Here is a 16,992-nt window from a genome sequence, read left to right on the forward strand (position 1 = left end):
ATTTCCCCCACCATTTTATCTTTCAAAACTGGCAACCTTTCCCATTTTTACAATCACAAAGGACTAGGAAAGCCGATACTGACTGCTTTCCATTCTAGATGGTAAACTGGTTTTCATCGTTCAGCTATAAGGCTCCCCATTTGATCACTAGTATATCTTGACATATCTGAACCTCAATAATCTAACTGTTATGCCCAACCTTAACCTACCCAGTAATGGCTAAACCTAAGAGTGATCCAATTCTAGCACTATGCCCAGTTGTTATTCCCCACGCCTAATCTGGAAATTACATGGGGATCAAAACATTGCGAGGATATTTTTTTTTAACGTTTTACTATCTTTATTGGGACTTCAGGTAGACATAGATCTCTCTCTCATACACATAAACCTTTGTCTTTCTGTCCTTGTGAGGACCTGAGACCTAACCCTGACCTAAAAATCTATGTTTTATATTCCTCAATAATCTCACCTAATTTAACCCAGCCCTAACAGCTCACCCTAACCTGAAAAACGTTTTCCCCTTTCACGTACATACTGGAAGTACTTCACCTACTGCCTACTCATTAGCGCAAAGCCAGGTGGATTTTCTAATCCTATAGTAAACTTGTTAAGTATCTTAAAAGGAAAAAAATCTTATGCATTCACTACTGTAACTCGGTCTGGATAAGACCGTCTGCAAAATTACTTCAATTGTTAGATGTAAAATGACTGACAACGTTTAGTCAGCCACTAGAGGTCGCTGCAGGGTAGACAAACCCATGCCAAATATTGATTAATTCTGAAAGGCATATTTAAATATATCTCTGTAATCATGAATTGTACACTAGCCACGGCTTTTAAACCAGGCTGTACGAGAACACAATACCTTTGTTAAATCTGCATCATATTCTTTCCTAAATTCCCCAAAGACTATGCCTCACCCATAGTTGCCACCCACGTTACTGGAAAGTAAAGAGTTAACCGCAAACAACCTTTGGAAAGAACTGAAATGCAAGTCTGTAATTTCAGGCAATTTCCAGTAGTCCACACTCCCGCGGACAGTAACTGTTCAGAAAGCGGACGAGTGGCATATCAAGTTGTGTCTGTAACGAATTATTTGCTGGCTTCACGTAACCGTGTCTGCTTTTGCAGTTGGACACCGTTGCAACTTTTCACCGGCGCAGGACATGTGTGGATGTACATCAAAATGACGAATTGCACAAGCAACAACCAGCAATTTGACTTGAAGAAAAGACGGTTCTATCTGTACCCGGGCAATTTTCTGGAATCTCCAAATCCCTAGCGTTATTTGAGCGTCGAGCCGTCTTTTTCGCATGAACCACAAAAGGATTTGGGTCGGTTTTGTCGTTTCTAGAGATTCAGGATGAAAAAACCCAAAGTTAATCGGATGGTTCTTGCAATGTGCCTGGGGTGTTTTATAATGGTTATATTCTATTTTCAGAGCAACCTGAAACCAGGTGAGTAGAGACCCGTGTGCGAGTCGTTTACGGTTTAAAAATGTGTCATACTTCATTACAATGGCGATATATATTCGTCTATGCCTTGATTGTTTCACCATGTGTTTTGCAAATACAATTTTGGCGTCGCCCTTGGCAAAGACCTTGGTTAAAAATGTGTATCGAATTTCTTAATTGTGTAACAAGGCAGTTAATTGCCGTCAGCAATTATTTCCTGCCTTAATGCCATCTCTGTCTCCACTGTTCTGCTCCCGACCCCGGTTCATATTCTAACCCTTAGCCAAAAAGCGTGCTGCGCATGTCAGCGGCGCTTTGTACCTTTCATTATGTTTTAAAATGCTGTATAACGGTACATGTACTATGCCACTTATTACAGTCAACTTCAGTAGGACATTTTATCCTTTTCAGCCGTAGCCACATTGGCCAGCTTACACTGCACATTAGAGAACAAAAACCTCTCCCTTGACTGTCACGGAATAAACCTCAGACATTGTGTTCCTTACAGAAAAGATTGCAGTCTGAGTGCAGAAAAAGTGCAGTAAGGCCTGCAGTTAGAATAGGCTACAGTGTGTATGCAGTATTTTGCATTTAGGTCTACTGCATACATATGTATATATATATTAAATAATTTTAGAGTTTATAAATATCCCCTCCCTAGTTCGTAAAGTCACATTTCTGATTAAATCCTCACCTGATAGCAGCAACTCGCAGCGTGTTTGATAGGGTAGCTGGTGGCATGTCGTCAGGTGCGAATATCTGTCCGTGCTTCATTTACGCTGCTTGCTCAACCAGAAAGTATTTGCCAGAACATACGTGCTTTCAGCAGAGCGCATTCTCTGGCCAACAACCAGGGCTGAGTTTGAGAAGGATATCAACGTACTAACCTTTTGGGAGGAAACGTGTGATCATCTGCTTCGCAACACACATTACTGTCCTCTTGACAACGTTCCGGCCGTTTCAGCTATACAAAAGATGCCTATTGTATAGCCCTTTTGGGGACATTTCAAGCTAGCTGTGGAGCGCGCTCAGAGAACATTTTTAAATCCGTCACGCAATCGGACGCCCAACCAGCCACAAGGAGTCGCTGGAGCACAATGAGACAAGGGAGCCCTGTCCGACATTCTACCCATCCACTAAGGATGGTTTCACCCAATTTGCTGCACACTCTGCGGGATCCCCGGGCACTGACGGTATGTTAGGATTTGAAATCCTGGCCGCAATGACACAATGCCATGTGGGAGCCCGGAAATTCTCAGTTTGCATTTATTGCACTTTTTTTGTTTGGGGTGTGTCATTGTTGAACTGCGTCGTTAACACCCGAACCCTCGGGAGCTTTATTTTAACTCCTTCCTCACTGTTGGACGAGGAGCGGACTGGGGAGAAACGTAAACGATCACCCTGATTGTTTCTTGGGCTATGTTGAATGACTCGGTGGGAGCTTGTAGCTGTTGGTAGATTGATTTACTGTTAGACCCGGCCTGCCATTGTCAATACAATGGTCTCATTCAGACATCTCTGGCCGTGCTAAGACCAATTAGGCCAATAGGGTAACACTGAGCTGGAAATAAAACATTGGAACAGAATGGGCACCTTTTGGATCTCTGTATGTCGCTCTAATTATGTTGTTGTAAAGAACCTATTCCTTATTATCTAAGGTGAAGGGTCTAAAAGTTTACCAAGTTTTATTATTTCTGTTCCTATCGCACCCTATTGCCATGAAACCTTCACCGCGAAGCACATTAAATGCGTTTCACTTTACCACATCGATAACCAAAATGTATCACTGGCGTTTTGTGGGTTTTAAGCATAATTAAAACCCTAATGTGTGCCCAGCTTTCTGTAACAGGAAATGCCAGCTCTGAGCATTCAGATGTCCGTGGGCTTACGTGAAAGAGGGCACTTCATTCCCATGCATCGGTCTAGGGAACAAAATCTGCATACTCAGCTAAGTACATTTAGACAGATAGGCTTCACAATTATGCAGTCAGACATGCCTATGTCGCGTTTGAGAACGGTTTACTTTTCAGATCAGTTTCGTTAGAGCCCAGTGTGACATTTTTGCACGTCAACACAACGCTTCATTAGAGAAGTATCATGTCACGCTGCACATTGTTGTATTTCAAAGCAGACGGCGGAATAAGCCTCCACTCCCCAAATGGGATTCCTGTTTGCAGTGTCTTCGTTGTCAAAGTTCAAGAAAGATAATGACACGGTCAGCCTTTGACCCAGGAGACGCAAAACACATTTTTGTGGCGGTCATGCTAAAGTCGTCGTGCACTCGACCCGGGAGGGAGTCCTTTGTGGTTCGCAGTGAACGCGAAGGGTGGACCGGGGCTGGGTTCACCGGTTTAGGGAAGTTCTTACTTAAGGCCTATATGACCTGGTAAAGGGAGTTCATTACTAAACAGTGTGTAATATTTCACTCTTCCTTTTCATCTGATTGATCACTGGTTAGTTATGAGGGGGGGGGGGGGGGGTCATTGTTCCAGCTAATGATTGCCTTGATGGATTCATGTGATTGTCAGGAACTGACATTGATCTAACATTACATCAGTGCTCCAGGACACCATTGCCTTCTGGTTGTCTTGTCCAGGCTTGATGTTGGGTTAATGGGTCATGTGAGAAGTAACAGCTCAACAAGCAAGTGTCAACAACATCTGCACTAGCCTTGACTAAAACCAACTGCCCTAGACTCAAATCTGGACATAGTGTTTTAAACCATAAAACCACCCTCGGGTCCATAATAATTCTCACTGAATTATATAAAGATTGCACTAGCAAGAAAGGGTGTAAACTGTTATATTACATTTTTTATTATGGTGTCCATGAAATATTGGCATCCATGTTTTCTGTTTGTGTGGCTAAACAGCAAGAGGTCTGTTTTCCGTGGCATCTGACCACAGCACGACTTGGAGTTTGATGGACACCCTGATACAAGGATTAAACCTGTTGATTTAGTCAGATAACAGGAAGATACAACTTTTTGGCCACCAGAATAATTCACCCTGGGCCACTGGGTTTAGTTCAACAACACAACGAACTTTACCAAGACTTTTTAGCACAGGACCTGGTTTCCTCTGACTACAAGGGATCCTCAACGCGGTTATAACTCAGAGCTCTAATGAAAATGCCCCAGACTTGAACCCCATTTAAAACCTGTGGTTTGAATTAAAGAGTGCAGTCCATATGCACAAAGGGGTTCTGGAAAGATTCTGTTTGAAGAAATGTTAGTGGTTTGCTACCCGACCCATGTCTTTATTTTGTTATTTAATAAGCTAACAGTTATTCCAAGCCCTTATATATACTTTAGTTATTTGTCAAACAAACTCTCTTGTCAGTTCCACCTGAGATCTCCTGTCAGCTTTACACGGTTAGCTGCTGAGTTAAAACGGTTGAGGTCAACCCCTTAGATAACCCAGGCTGACTCAGCAATTTTGCAAATCCGGAATATAACTTCCCCGGCACTGCTAACACTTTCGTTAGACTCCCGGCTTTAACCAGCTCCCCACCACCTACACCAGTTCGTCCACCGATGTGTCTGCTCCCTTAACAAACACCGGGCTAGCAGCAGGGTTGGGCCTCCCTCCGTCAGGCTCCTCTCTTTAGAGGAGGTGGAGAGTGTGTGTGTGTGTGTGTGGGGGGGGGGGGACTTGGACACAGAGCATCGTTCATGGACCGGATGAACGCACAGTGGCTTTTCTATACTCTGCTTCCACTGCGCTGGTGCCTCTGCACCGAAAAGGAAGGGTAATGGAGGGGGTATCAAGTCCAAATCAACAGGACCGGGTCAGCTGGCATCCAATGGGGTTTTTGTTGTGTGCTAGATACCCTGTTACACCATGGACACCATGCAGTCTCTCGATTTTCAGATATTTATAAAAAAAAAAAATTGAACCCTCACACCCTTTTTCTCCCTTCGCCACTATCAAATACAAATAAAGTACTAAGGGCCCTGTCCCTTTGCAGCGACACCCCAAAGCAAGATTTCCCTGTAGGCAACTGCTCTCCCGCTCATGGAGTCAACGTGGCTCGGCACACAAGCGAATCACTCGAGAGCGAATGTGACCAGGAAATCCCTGCTGATAATGTCGCCCCCTGTTCCCCAGGGGGGGGGGGGGGCTGCCCAATATGCGTCATCTAGGGGGCTTCCCAGCCCCTTGGGAGCAGTCAAGGTTCGAAAGCACCTCTTTTTATGTTTAGACACTAAGCATTTATTGACCTTAATCAGCGCTGTGCCTCTCAGTACTTGCTATTGAAACAGGTTGCAGGAAGGCAATATCATTTCAGGTACGCTGTGATTGACTGATACAGCTGAGCTATAGTCACAAACAATACAGCATAATATTCATATTCTTTTTTTATTGTTTTCGGTTGTTGAACGGAAAGGTAGTGTAATAAGGGCAGGCTGTACTGATTTAATGTCATCTCTGCTTGTTCCTGGACAACAGTAGCTAGTCGCAGTCTGCCAGGATTAATTTAGACTTTGTGCATTAAATTAGTACTGACGTTACCTGTATTTCTGGCATACAATTTGGGGGGGAAAAAAGCGAAACATTGGGTGTGGTCATATTTCATATTTGTTCTGCCTTGACTCACAGCGGCCGGTTCCACCAGGTGGCAATGCCTTTAGAAAGCACGTAGAAATACATCAACATAGCATAACACTGGTCACCATGAAATGCCCCACACATTTTGCGCACACACAAGGAAAGGGCCAGGTAGAAGTGGGAAGTCCCCTGTTTGTGGACATAACTCTGTTTGTGTACCCCTGAAAATCTGGCAACCCTTTGCTTGTCCATGCAACAGTATTATTTCAATTGGCCACTGAATAATATTTCTGCTGAGGAAAGCAAGCTTTTGAGTAAATGCGTCTTCTTCACGGAACAGTTTCTCCGCACAAATAACGCACTTTCAGCGAGGCGTCTGTAGCCTTGTGGTTAAGAGCGTTGGGCCAGTCAAAGAAAGGTTGCCAGTTCAAATACAACCCTGGTCAAGGTCATGGTGAAAAACCCGGCCTATTGGTCCCTGAGCCAGGCCGTTGACCCTAATTCCTGCCAGGTCGTTGATTTGAATGACAGTGTGTTCTTAGCATACCCGCTAATATAACAGTTACGAAAAAGATCTACTGTAGCTAGCTGCCCTAGTAGTTGGCGGGCTGGGCGAATATAGACAACTAGTTGGAAGGTCTGGGTGGATGGTTTGACATTGTTGTGTCCACTCTCATTCCCTTCTCCCTGCCTGGCTGGGGAATAAACCGTGTGAGTGGGTTCACTGTTCACAAGTAGGTTGGCACTCAGTCTTGCCAAGTCTCACATTGGCGTGGAGACACACACACAGACAAATCCTCCGTCTGCCTCTTTCCTCATCATACACTTAATTTCTCTGTCCGAACTCTTTGTGTTACAAGTAGTTATACGCTTGTCTTTAGCCTCGTCGAAATGTCCACCTGAAGTTTAAACAGCCACAAAGACCCCTTCGTCTACGGTCTCACTACTAGCCTCATCTGTAAGGACCATTATTCCCCTTATTGATCACACGATGAATAAGTAGTTAGCTGTGTGTCATGACCATTCAGGTCATACAGGAGAATATGTATTCATTAAGTAAATTAACTTAATGGCCTCATGTTTGACTACTGTCCTGGAAGTTGAGTGGTTGGAGCAACTGGCTTTTCCCTTTGACCTTTCTACACCCATGGCTTTCTGGCTGTCCAGTGTGTCTCTAAAGACCGTCACTCCTGACTTGTCATGCAGTTGGATTTAATTCTACTTAACATAATGGTATGTATAGGGCATGGTTGGATTTGACGTGTTGTAATATTGTGATGGCATGCAATTGGTTGGGTGGATTGGAATTGGTTGAGATTAAGGTAAATGTACATTTGTAATATTACCGCCTCCTAGAATGTACTGTGCGTTGCAGATTTTTTCAGACCTCCAATAGTCCTGTCCAATAGTCTCATAATACTATATTATAAATGATACATTGTCATTTTGTTTGTGAATTTGTCTAGAATAGGCCATTCTCAAACTTAGTAACCAAGGGAGAAGGGCACTAGTTTGGAAGGCCACTAAGAGGCCTTTGGAAACTCGAACGGAGTTACAGTCTTCCCAGACTGAGCTGGGAGATGCTGTGCATGCTGCAACAATGACCTGGGTGCTTCACAAAAATGGCCAGTATAAGAAAGTTGCAAAAAGGAAACGACTCATCTTAGCTAGAGTTTGCTAGAAGACATGGCAGACTGAAAGTAAACGGTGTGGAAAAAGGAGACTAAACGGTGTGGGAGACTGAGACTAAACGGTGTGGGAGACTGAGACTAAACGGTTTGGGAGACTGAGACTAAACGGTTTGGGAGACTGAGACTAAACGGTTTGGGAGACTGAGACTAAACGGTTTGGGAGACTGAGACTAAACGGTTTGGGAGACTGAGACTAAAATAGAGCTTTTTGGCCTCAACCTTAGCTTGTGTATATGGAGGGCAAAATAGATACAGCAAAGTACAGAGAAATCCGTGAACAAAACCTACTGAAGTCTAAAAGAGAACTGGGACTCCAGCAGCACAGTGACTCCAAGCAAACAGACAAATCCACCCTGGAGTCCCTGAAGTTCAATGTCCTGGCCTAGTTAAAGCAAGGAACAAAATTCAATAGATATGTTTTTACATTTCTTGCATATTAACCAATGTCGCCTTACAATAATTCCTTTTCAGTTTGTGTCTGTGTACCATTTGTAATTCAGTAGTATGAGAGATTTGATCATGGATCCGAATAGCATACTGTCCACTGGCAAGACATTTACTTTCTGGTCTTTTAGCACTTGTTTCAATCTGTAAATGTTTTCTTTTGGGGTAATCCATCAACCACGCATGAGTTTAGATTAACTTTATTATTCCCCAAGGAGAACCACTCGTTTCAGATGGCTTGAACAGGACAAGGGCACGCTCCCTCTTATAGGATAATAGGAAACAATAATAATATACAGCAATAAATAACAATTACGTATGGCAGAGAATACATTGTGTAAATAGATGATGTAGATTCTTTTTCACAGGCTCCATCATCCAGATTTAGTTTACAGACACGGGGCACCAGGTCAGAGTATGTGCACGATTCTGCGTCCAACACGCGTGAATACATAGTTTATATAGGATCTGTGTGTGTAGCACATACCACCGTTTCTGTTTACATTTTCTCCGTGTGACGCTGGTTCGGGCCAAAGCAACCTTCGGGATGGAGACTTAAAGAGGCCATGCTGTCTCTGAGCCACCTTGGCCCAAACGGCACATTCAGGGTGGCTGTGTTGCCCACCGGGACCTTGTTCTGTTTTCGTCAGATTCAAGGAAAGACACAAGGCCTCAGATTTGCCGGTCCACAGAACATCCTGTCATAATGGCGAACATTTCTGGCTTGAGCTGGGGTTGTTCCTGAACTCTGAACTTAACTGTTAGGAAACTGCTCTTCATAACACCAAGTATCCACGTAGAAAAACAAATTGTATAACACTTGAGTATGGGTATGGGGGGGGACACTTACCCTAGGGGATAAAGGGAGGTTGACTTTTTTGAAATATGAATCATTTATAAGTAGATTTAGATAAGGGGAGATTCTGTGCTGTGTCCTCGGCAGTGCTAGGCTGTTGGGGTTGGGTCATTTCCTAAATTAGTGCCTTGTTTTTGTTGTCTTTCGGATGTGGGTTTTCTAAACGTTTGTGTGTGGGTCTGAATTCTCCAAGTTCAAGATGATTTCACTCACTTTTACGCACTATATAGAAGAGCTGCGGTCAAGGCTGATCTGAATGTAATTGCACCCTCTTAATTCTCATCTGTAACTAATTGCGACTTCTTAATAGTCTTTTGCAGTAGCTGTTACGTTGCAGTCAAGACAGAAGGGGCTTATCTGCATTGTAAACTTGGCAGTTCAATGTTTTTTGTTTGAGTTGCCCAATCAGACTTGTTTTAAAGGGACTATCATTTGGTGTGTTGTAGTAAAGGGATCTCTAATGAAAGTTTTTCTTGCTACAGTTCAGCCCAAGCCAAATTAAACAGGGGCCAACATGAATTAAATTAAACAGGGGTTTTCAAAATGGAAAACAGTAATGAGGTTGTTATAGTGTCTCCATCCCTTGGTTAACTTGATCCTTCCTACCTGGCTCCTAAAACCCCTGTGACCCCAATATTTAGGGAGTGACCTTTGGATCCAGCTCCAGCTGTACTTCATTCTAAAGTGTGTGTGTGTGTGGGGGGGGGGGGGGGGGGGGGGTTCACTGGGATTAAGAGTCTTAAAATTGATGAATTTCAACAAAACCAGGATTATGTTGATCAACATGGAAAACAAAATGTTTATGAGTTTAAAATCAATTCTGAGGACTCATTGAGGCCATGATGGTTTATTCTATGCGAAAGGGATTTTCCAAGAATAAACAGCCTCCATTAAGTTTTACCCCAACCCATGCAATAACTGCCATGAAAATGCATCTTTAATTTTAGAGTTAAAACCAGGGTCATAAGGCTAGCTCTTAAATCTTGTGGAATGCAAAGGCTTTTGCATCAGGTTAGTGTCATGTTACTGTGCTCCCTTGCCTCAGGGCCAGAGTTTGGTCTCAAGCCATGTCTCTTATAGTAATAAATATGAATTGTCAGTTGTGCAAAGACACATTGTGAAAACTATTTTTAAAATACCACTTTTACAAGCATCAAACACCACATGTATTGCAGTCTTTTAAAGTATAACTTGTATAATCCAGCATCAGCTTTTGCAGTCATTCAGAAAGTAGGCTTGTGTAGAACTCGGGCAGTACAGATCTATACTGTGGTACTGCATCTATTTCTTACGCATGTATGCAAGTGTGATGGTTAGAACAAATATGCTGGTGTGTATAATGGCTGTAACATACTGTATGTAGATGGTTATTGTATGTAGAGTTGGTAAAAGGCCAGGTCACTTTCAGAAGGGGCTCTCTCATTGCCTTTGAACCTTACAGAGACAGACTGCTTTTACCTGACTTAGTTAGGGTCAGCCATATTTGGCCTGAAACAGTGCAGGTCATTAAAGCGGGGGAGGACATTTTAAGAGGAAAACGAGATCAGGTGTCCTTTCTTAACGAGGTGGCATTGATTGACTGATCTGCTTCTCAGAAGAGTGTGGGATTCCTATGGTCCTATTTTGTGTCTGTGACCAGATTACATTATTGAAGCAGAATTAAATGTGCATTTAAGAGGGGGGAATTATGGGAGGGATGATGTGACTGGTGTTTTTTTATATGGGGGAAAAATGAAGAAATCACATATACAATGGGTGTGGGTTCACAAATAATGCAAGAAATGTTATGTTCTTCTATAATGGGAGTGATTAAGCTGACCGTCCCCCTAAAACACTTATTTTTATCTGCATATATGTTGCCCTTTTTATATTTTCCTTTTAAAGGGTTTTTGCATGGACATAAAATGCACCAGATGCCATTTATAGCGCTCACCAGAATTATGGCCTGGCTATAGTTTTTAGTGTCCTCTTTTATCTTAGCATAAACTCCTCAATGTGTCAGTGTTGCTAAATTAGCTGAAAAAATTTGGGACAAGTAGTTTATAGTAAACAGTATGATTATAGTAAAACATGATGTCCTGATGTAATCACTGTTCTGATGGTCATTTGGTGCATCTATCTAGTGTGGAGGTGGCTTGATGTGGTGAACATAGTCTTGTTAGTCTCTATGAGACAAATGGCCAGTCTCTCTGGGACAGATACTGTTTAGGTGGCAGGATTTTGTGGGTCATAATTAAGAATATAGGAAGCCAGGTTGAGAGGAAGACTTTCTGTAACCAGCAGTATGATCATGAATTCATACAGTACCAGTCAAAAGTTTGGACACCTACTCATTCAAGGGAATTCCTTAATTTTTTACTATTTACCACATGGTGAATAGTAAACCCATCAAAACTGAAATACCACACATGGAATCACGCAGTAACCAGAAAAGTGTTGAGCAGATCAAAATAAATTTCAGATTGTAGATTGTAGTAGCCACATTTTCATGTGTGGATGTGTAAAGGAGTAACCTTGGATGAGTAGGTGTGTCCAAATGTTTTGTGTGTCTTGCATGCACTTTTGTTTACAATAATGTGAAAAGACCTAAGTACGGCCTTTCAAAACTGGGGCGGTTGAAAGGAACCAGTCCAGAGTCAAAGTAAAATCCTCTCCAGGTTTTTTTTATGTGTTCCCGGCAGTCATTCAAAACTCAGAAAAACTTCCCCAAATGGGGATGGCTCACAAAGGCAAACAAAAAATAACCCACAGTCACAGCACTTCTGGCTCGGGGACAAACGGGCAGCCTTACTGTGTGCCTTTCACATCCTTTGGGCATCCTCCCAGAGCTCACTGACTGAACCTGTTTTATCGGGGCAAGGAGACAGGTCATTCATTCCCCAGGTGACTCCAGTTTGCCCTGATTTCCCTTTACTCACACTTTTGGAGAAGCCACTGTTGGGTCTTAAGCCCCATACTTTTGTAGCCATAGTAACCTATGGCTTATCAGACAACATGACAACTCTTTTGAAAAAGGCTGGGGTAAGTGTTAGTCGTTCAGTTCAGATATAGGGTTAGTTTTACCTGTTGGGAGGAGATTTATTTTGTCACAAGGACAGTAAAACAGGCGTGTGTGTGGGAGCCAGGTCTTACATTGGACCAGAAGTCCTCACAAAGGTACTAAGACCTGACAAATTGGTCCAAACAGTGTTTTTTGGCAGGTGTCCACTAGGAAAAGGGTGAATTCCTGGTTACGGGGTAAAACATGAAATCTTGGGAGAGTGTTTGAATTGTGGTTACTTTTAGGTTTCAGGTTTACAGGTTAGGTTTAGGTGTTAAGGCTTGTTTCAGTTAAGGAATAAAGTTTAGGTTTTTGAGGTTAAGGCTAGCAGAAACATGATTTTCGAAGCTTTCAGTCCCCACAAAGATATTGACGCAAACCTGTGCTTGTGTGTTCTACATCTGTTTTACCCAGTGCCAAAGAATAGCAGAAACTGTGATTTTCAACAAGACCTTGTATTAGGTTACGCCTGAATATGACACATCCATTTACTTAATTTATGTTTAGGTTGAACCAGAAGCAAAAGTAGTGAAACTCCCTTTTTTGTACATTTACGTCTTCAGTGCCATTTGTGATGTAGGAATTTTAAGTTATGCTTCTTGGCACTGAAAATGCAGACCATGATCTCAGCCTTGCTCTGTCTGGCTGCACCGTCTTCTGCCTGGCCTGGAGGGACCATGTCTGTGACTGTTATGCTCATGTCAAGTCTCTTTCCATTCCAAAATGAAGGTTTCCTGTCTATGTCTGACAAATGTGAGCTTTCTGTTAAATCAAACACAGCAAATTGGGCGTCCGCACCACCAGCTAATTTATTGACAGTGTCACAAGAGAAACAGCAACCTGTAAACAGACGGTGGCTAAGCTGATGACGGCCTCAAACATCTGAACGCCACGTCATGTTTCTTGAAGGAAGTCTGAATTGGTCCCAGAGGTTTCCTCCATCTGCCCTCTTGCTTTCTCTCATTGCTGTGGCGATGTGGTTTCAGGATATTTGAAGTTTTTTCACCTCGTATTTGTGGCCCCCTCCATGAAGAAGTACAGATTTTTTTTTTTCTTTCTAAGTGGAGAACAGTCATTAGGTCCAGTATGTCTGGAGTACATTTTGTGTCCTGTTTCCCCGTTACTTGATGATCTTCTGTGACACTTTCTTGAACAGTAACACTCTGAAGGATGGCAGTCACCACAGACTCCACTCAAAACACACTTTTAGGAATTTTAATATTGTCACCAATGACTAAAATAATCAACAGCCTAGTTTTAAGATGGCTGCATCAGAATGTTTTATTTAGCCTGCTTCTGTTTTTATCTCCAGTCCTTTAAGGTAAAAAAAAAAACAAGATGATTTTGTTGTCTCCTATATTCTCAGTCACTCTGGATAAGTCTGCTAAATGACTAAAATGTAGATTAGGTGCCACCGTCTTCGTGTACCACATCCGAATGAAGTGGAGTCCTATGGTGATGGTCGTTCACTGGTTTGACCCTGACATGTTTGTCTGCATTTTCACAGCCTCGGCTAACGGCAGTGGGATGGGCGGCAGCCTGGGGAAGTCAGGCAGGACTCCACTCCAGATGCTCTATGAAAGTGACCAGGTAAATCCCACCCTCTGCTTGCTAACGCCCACATCCCCGTGGTGACTGAATTGGTAGCCACGTGAATGTTGACGACCAAACAGAACCTGTGTTGTGTTTCATGAGTTAGAATGAATTGTTGCCACCTAGATTGGTACAGCAGTACCTCTTTCCAATCCATGTTGTAAATAATTCTGTCTCTGTAAAAGTGATGCTTTTGTTTCTATTTTCTATTTCTTCATGCCCACTCTTTGCAACAACTCCCAATGGATTTGGGATAGTTGAACAAAATCAGTTAGCTTTGCACGCCTCCAAGACACCTGAATGAGTGTGATGAGACCAGGAATTCCCTACTCACATTCCATGTTGTATCCCAGGCCCACATCTAGAATGTGGAACACTGCAAAAGAGGGCCTTAGACCCCTTTTTTTAACTACAGCCTTTCAAACGGTCTCTCGTGGTTACCAGTGATTACCACAGGTGCGACCCTTGACCTATGTTTTTTGTTTACTGTCTGGTTCTGCTCTTTGAAGTTCATCTTCAGCAAAAGGTGAGACGTCAGTGTTTAGTTTCACCGCAGACTGACCATTTAATTAAAAACAAAATATCCCTTTCGGTGGCTGGCTTGTTGATTCCAGACTACAGTCAGACATTGGTTAGCAGAATAAAAATTACTTTGGTCAGGAAGAGCAAATGTATATTCTAACCTTAATCGCACTCCCGTATTTGTTTGTCTTCCTATTTACTGTAGTGGCGGGTGGGTGGGCGTTCAGCAATAACAACAACAACAAAAGAACCCTGACATTTAGTGTCTATGTGAGTGCGTACATGATCTGTCAGTGTAAACGTTATCTTCTGAAAATGGGACAGAGGACCACCCATTCCACCAGACGCTGAGGTAAACTGAGTACCTCTGTGTTTGGCTGCGTGAATGGAAAGGAGTGACATAATAGTTTCACTGCTGCTGTTGGTGGATATCAGAAGGTTGAATGTGATGACCGTATTCAGCCGCTGTCGTGCAAGTGTTTAATTTATGAGGGAGAGAACGGAATCATTTCCTAAACTATGAAGTTTTCCATTAGTCAACAGTAAGATGGTTTATATAAGTTGTTCTTATCTTGGTTGCTGACTCTGTAATGCACACATTTTACTATTTTCTACCTCTCATACTCTCGTAATTTTCTAGAGATTAACTCCATTCTTGGACAGATTAAGGCCTTTACAGTTAAGCTCCCAGACACTTAGCAAACTACATTTAGTAGATAACTACTTTTCATAAAGAGGTTAGGTTTTCTGTGGGGTTTAGGACATGGTATTGAATTGATTCTATGAAGAGACATGAATGCAGTGGAGTGTTTTGGCTCCTGCAGATTAGAAAATGAACTTTGTTAATTATTTATGTAAATAGACAAATGGAGGTCCAAAGCCTGACCTTTGAGCATTTTATTCTTATAATATCCGGCTTAGACAGTTGCTCTGTGCAGAAATGACCCCCAACCCCTACTACAAGGCATATCAAAGGATTAAAGGGGTACTGTATTTGGTTTTTTTGGTTTTTAATTGTTAAAGAAATTGCCATAATTGCCAAAAAAAATTTGTGTCAATGTCTGAAGTAACCACTGGACCTCCTCTCGTCCCTCCTCTCCGGCAGTTGGAGCAGTCGGCGGTGCATGTGACCCACCAGGGCCGCCGGGAGCTCCTGGAGGACGCCTGCCGCTCTTACACGCACAAGCGGCGCGTGCTCATCCCAGAGGACCTGAAGCACATCATCGTGGACGACCAGCACGGCCTGCTCTACTGCTACGTCCCCAAGGTGGCCTGCACCAACTGGAAACGGGTCCTCATGGTCCTGACCGGTGCAGCCGGGCCCCGCCGCGACCCCCTCGCCATCCCCGCCAACGAGGCCCACGTGCCGGGAAACCTGCGCACCCTGTCCGAGTACTCCACCTCGCAGATCAACCGCCGGCTGCGCTCCTACCTGAAGTTCGTGTTCGTGCGCGAGCCCTTCGAGCGGCTGGTGTCGGCCTACCGCAACAAGTTCACGCGCAGCTACAACACGGCCTTCCACAAGCGCTACGGCACCAAGATCATCCGCCGGCACCGGCCCGACCCGCAGGAGGAGGCGCTGGAGCGCGGCGACGACGTCTCCTTCGAGGAGTTCGTGTACTACCTGGTGGACCCGGCCACGCAGCGCGAGGAGCCCTTCAACGAGCACTGGGAGCGGGTCCACTCGCTGTGCCACCCGTGCCTCATCCACTACGACGTGGTGGGGAAGTACGAGACGCTGGAGGAGGACTCCCGCTACGTGATGCAGCTTGCCGGGGTGGAGGGCCAGGTGACCTTCCCAGCTTCAGCCAAGAGCACCCGGACTACGGGAGACATGGCCGCCCAGTTCTTCCGCAACATCAGCCCCTTCTACCAGAAGAAGCTCTACAACCTCTACCGCATGGACTTCCTGCTGTTCAACTACACCACACCAGAGTACCTGAGGTTTCGATGAAAGCGCGCCATTGGGAAGGCATTGTATGAACAGCTGACTGTCAATAGGACCCCCCCCCCCCAAATGAAGATAAACGAGGCATATTACAGTGAGCCAATGGAGATTGACCTGCTGTATTTTTAGGACTGAAATGTGCCTATAATACACATTAACTCTGATGCCACCTGCTTTTGTTGCCATTGTTTTTTTTACTGTTAATTTTGTAATGACTAGTGTTCTATTCTACAAGAGGAACACAAGATGTCTGAAAGTCATTTATTTGTTATTCGGGGCGATGAAAGTCTCTCTCAATTTGTGCCTTTGAGTGTGGGCCTTATGACTCAAATATGTAGCACATCCTTTTGAAATGTGACTGACAATGGTATCATTGTACTATAGAGGGTTTCTCTGTCAAGTACAGAGCATGGTTTTGACTCTCATTTTATTTATTTTGACTTTTTCTTGTCCACACAAATTATGTATATTTACTTTCACTTCCGACAGTCAAATAAACACATTCAAGCATAATAAGCCGTGTGTCTGTGTCCAGGAACGCTGATGTAGCAGTCAGCAATGCATTATGCTTGTCTCTAATCTTGTCTGACCTCAGCCAGTTCTCTGGTGTTCTTTCATTGTGGAGTCCTGCGGAGACAAATTACTTTTTCATATTGCAGGCACCTGCAACTCTTCCCAGGTGAGTTCAGTCTCAGAAGTGGAAGCACCCCGGTCTGTAGCCTTTTAATTACTACTATGAGGTGCCAATGCTATCCTCTATTTGGATGCCAAAGATTTTGCCAAAGATTTTCAGACTTTCCTAGATTACATGGTACATTATTTGAGCCCACTAAGGGCACCAAGGCTCTTCCACACTGTGTTTCCTCCAGAGCCCTGAATCCACAACACTAGCCC

At 43.6% G+C, this 16,992-nt stretch overlaps 1 protein-coding gene across 2 annotated transcripts; it reads left to right on the forward strand.

Annotated features, from left to right (window-relative positions):
* The first annotated feature begins 897 nt into the window (after positions 1–897).
* On the forward strand, positions 898–16,611 carry LOC105024786 (carbohydrate sulfotransferase 11). 2 transcript variants are annotated; one of them, XM_010894974.5, is made up of 3 exons: positions 898–1,457; positions 13,543–13,625; positions 15,256–16,611. In XM_010894974.5, the coding sequence occupies exons 1-3, from the start codon at positions 1,364–1,366 to the stop codon at positions 16,102–16,104; spliced, it is 1,026 nt and encodes a 341-aa protein (XP_010893276.1). In that variant the 5' UTR covers positions 898–1,363; the 3' UTR covers positions 16,105–16,611. The 2 variants fall into 2 exon arrangements, with proteins under 2 accessions (XP_010893276.1, XP_019910900.1); XM_020055341.3 differs by lacking the exon at positions 898–1,457 and adding an exon at positions 11,451–11,878.
* Positions 16,612–16,992: the final 381 nt, after the last annotated feature.

Source organism: Esox lucius, chromosome 17 (assembly GCF_011004845.1).
Source record: "Esox lucius isolate fEsoLuc1 chromosome 17, fEsoLuc1.pri, whole genome shotgun sequence".
NCBI lineage: Eukaryota > Metazoa > Chordata > Actinopteri > Esociformes > Esocidae > Esox > Esox lucius.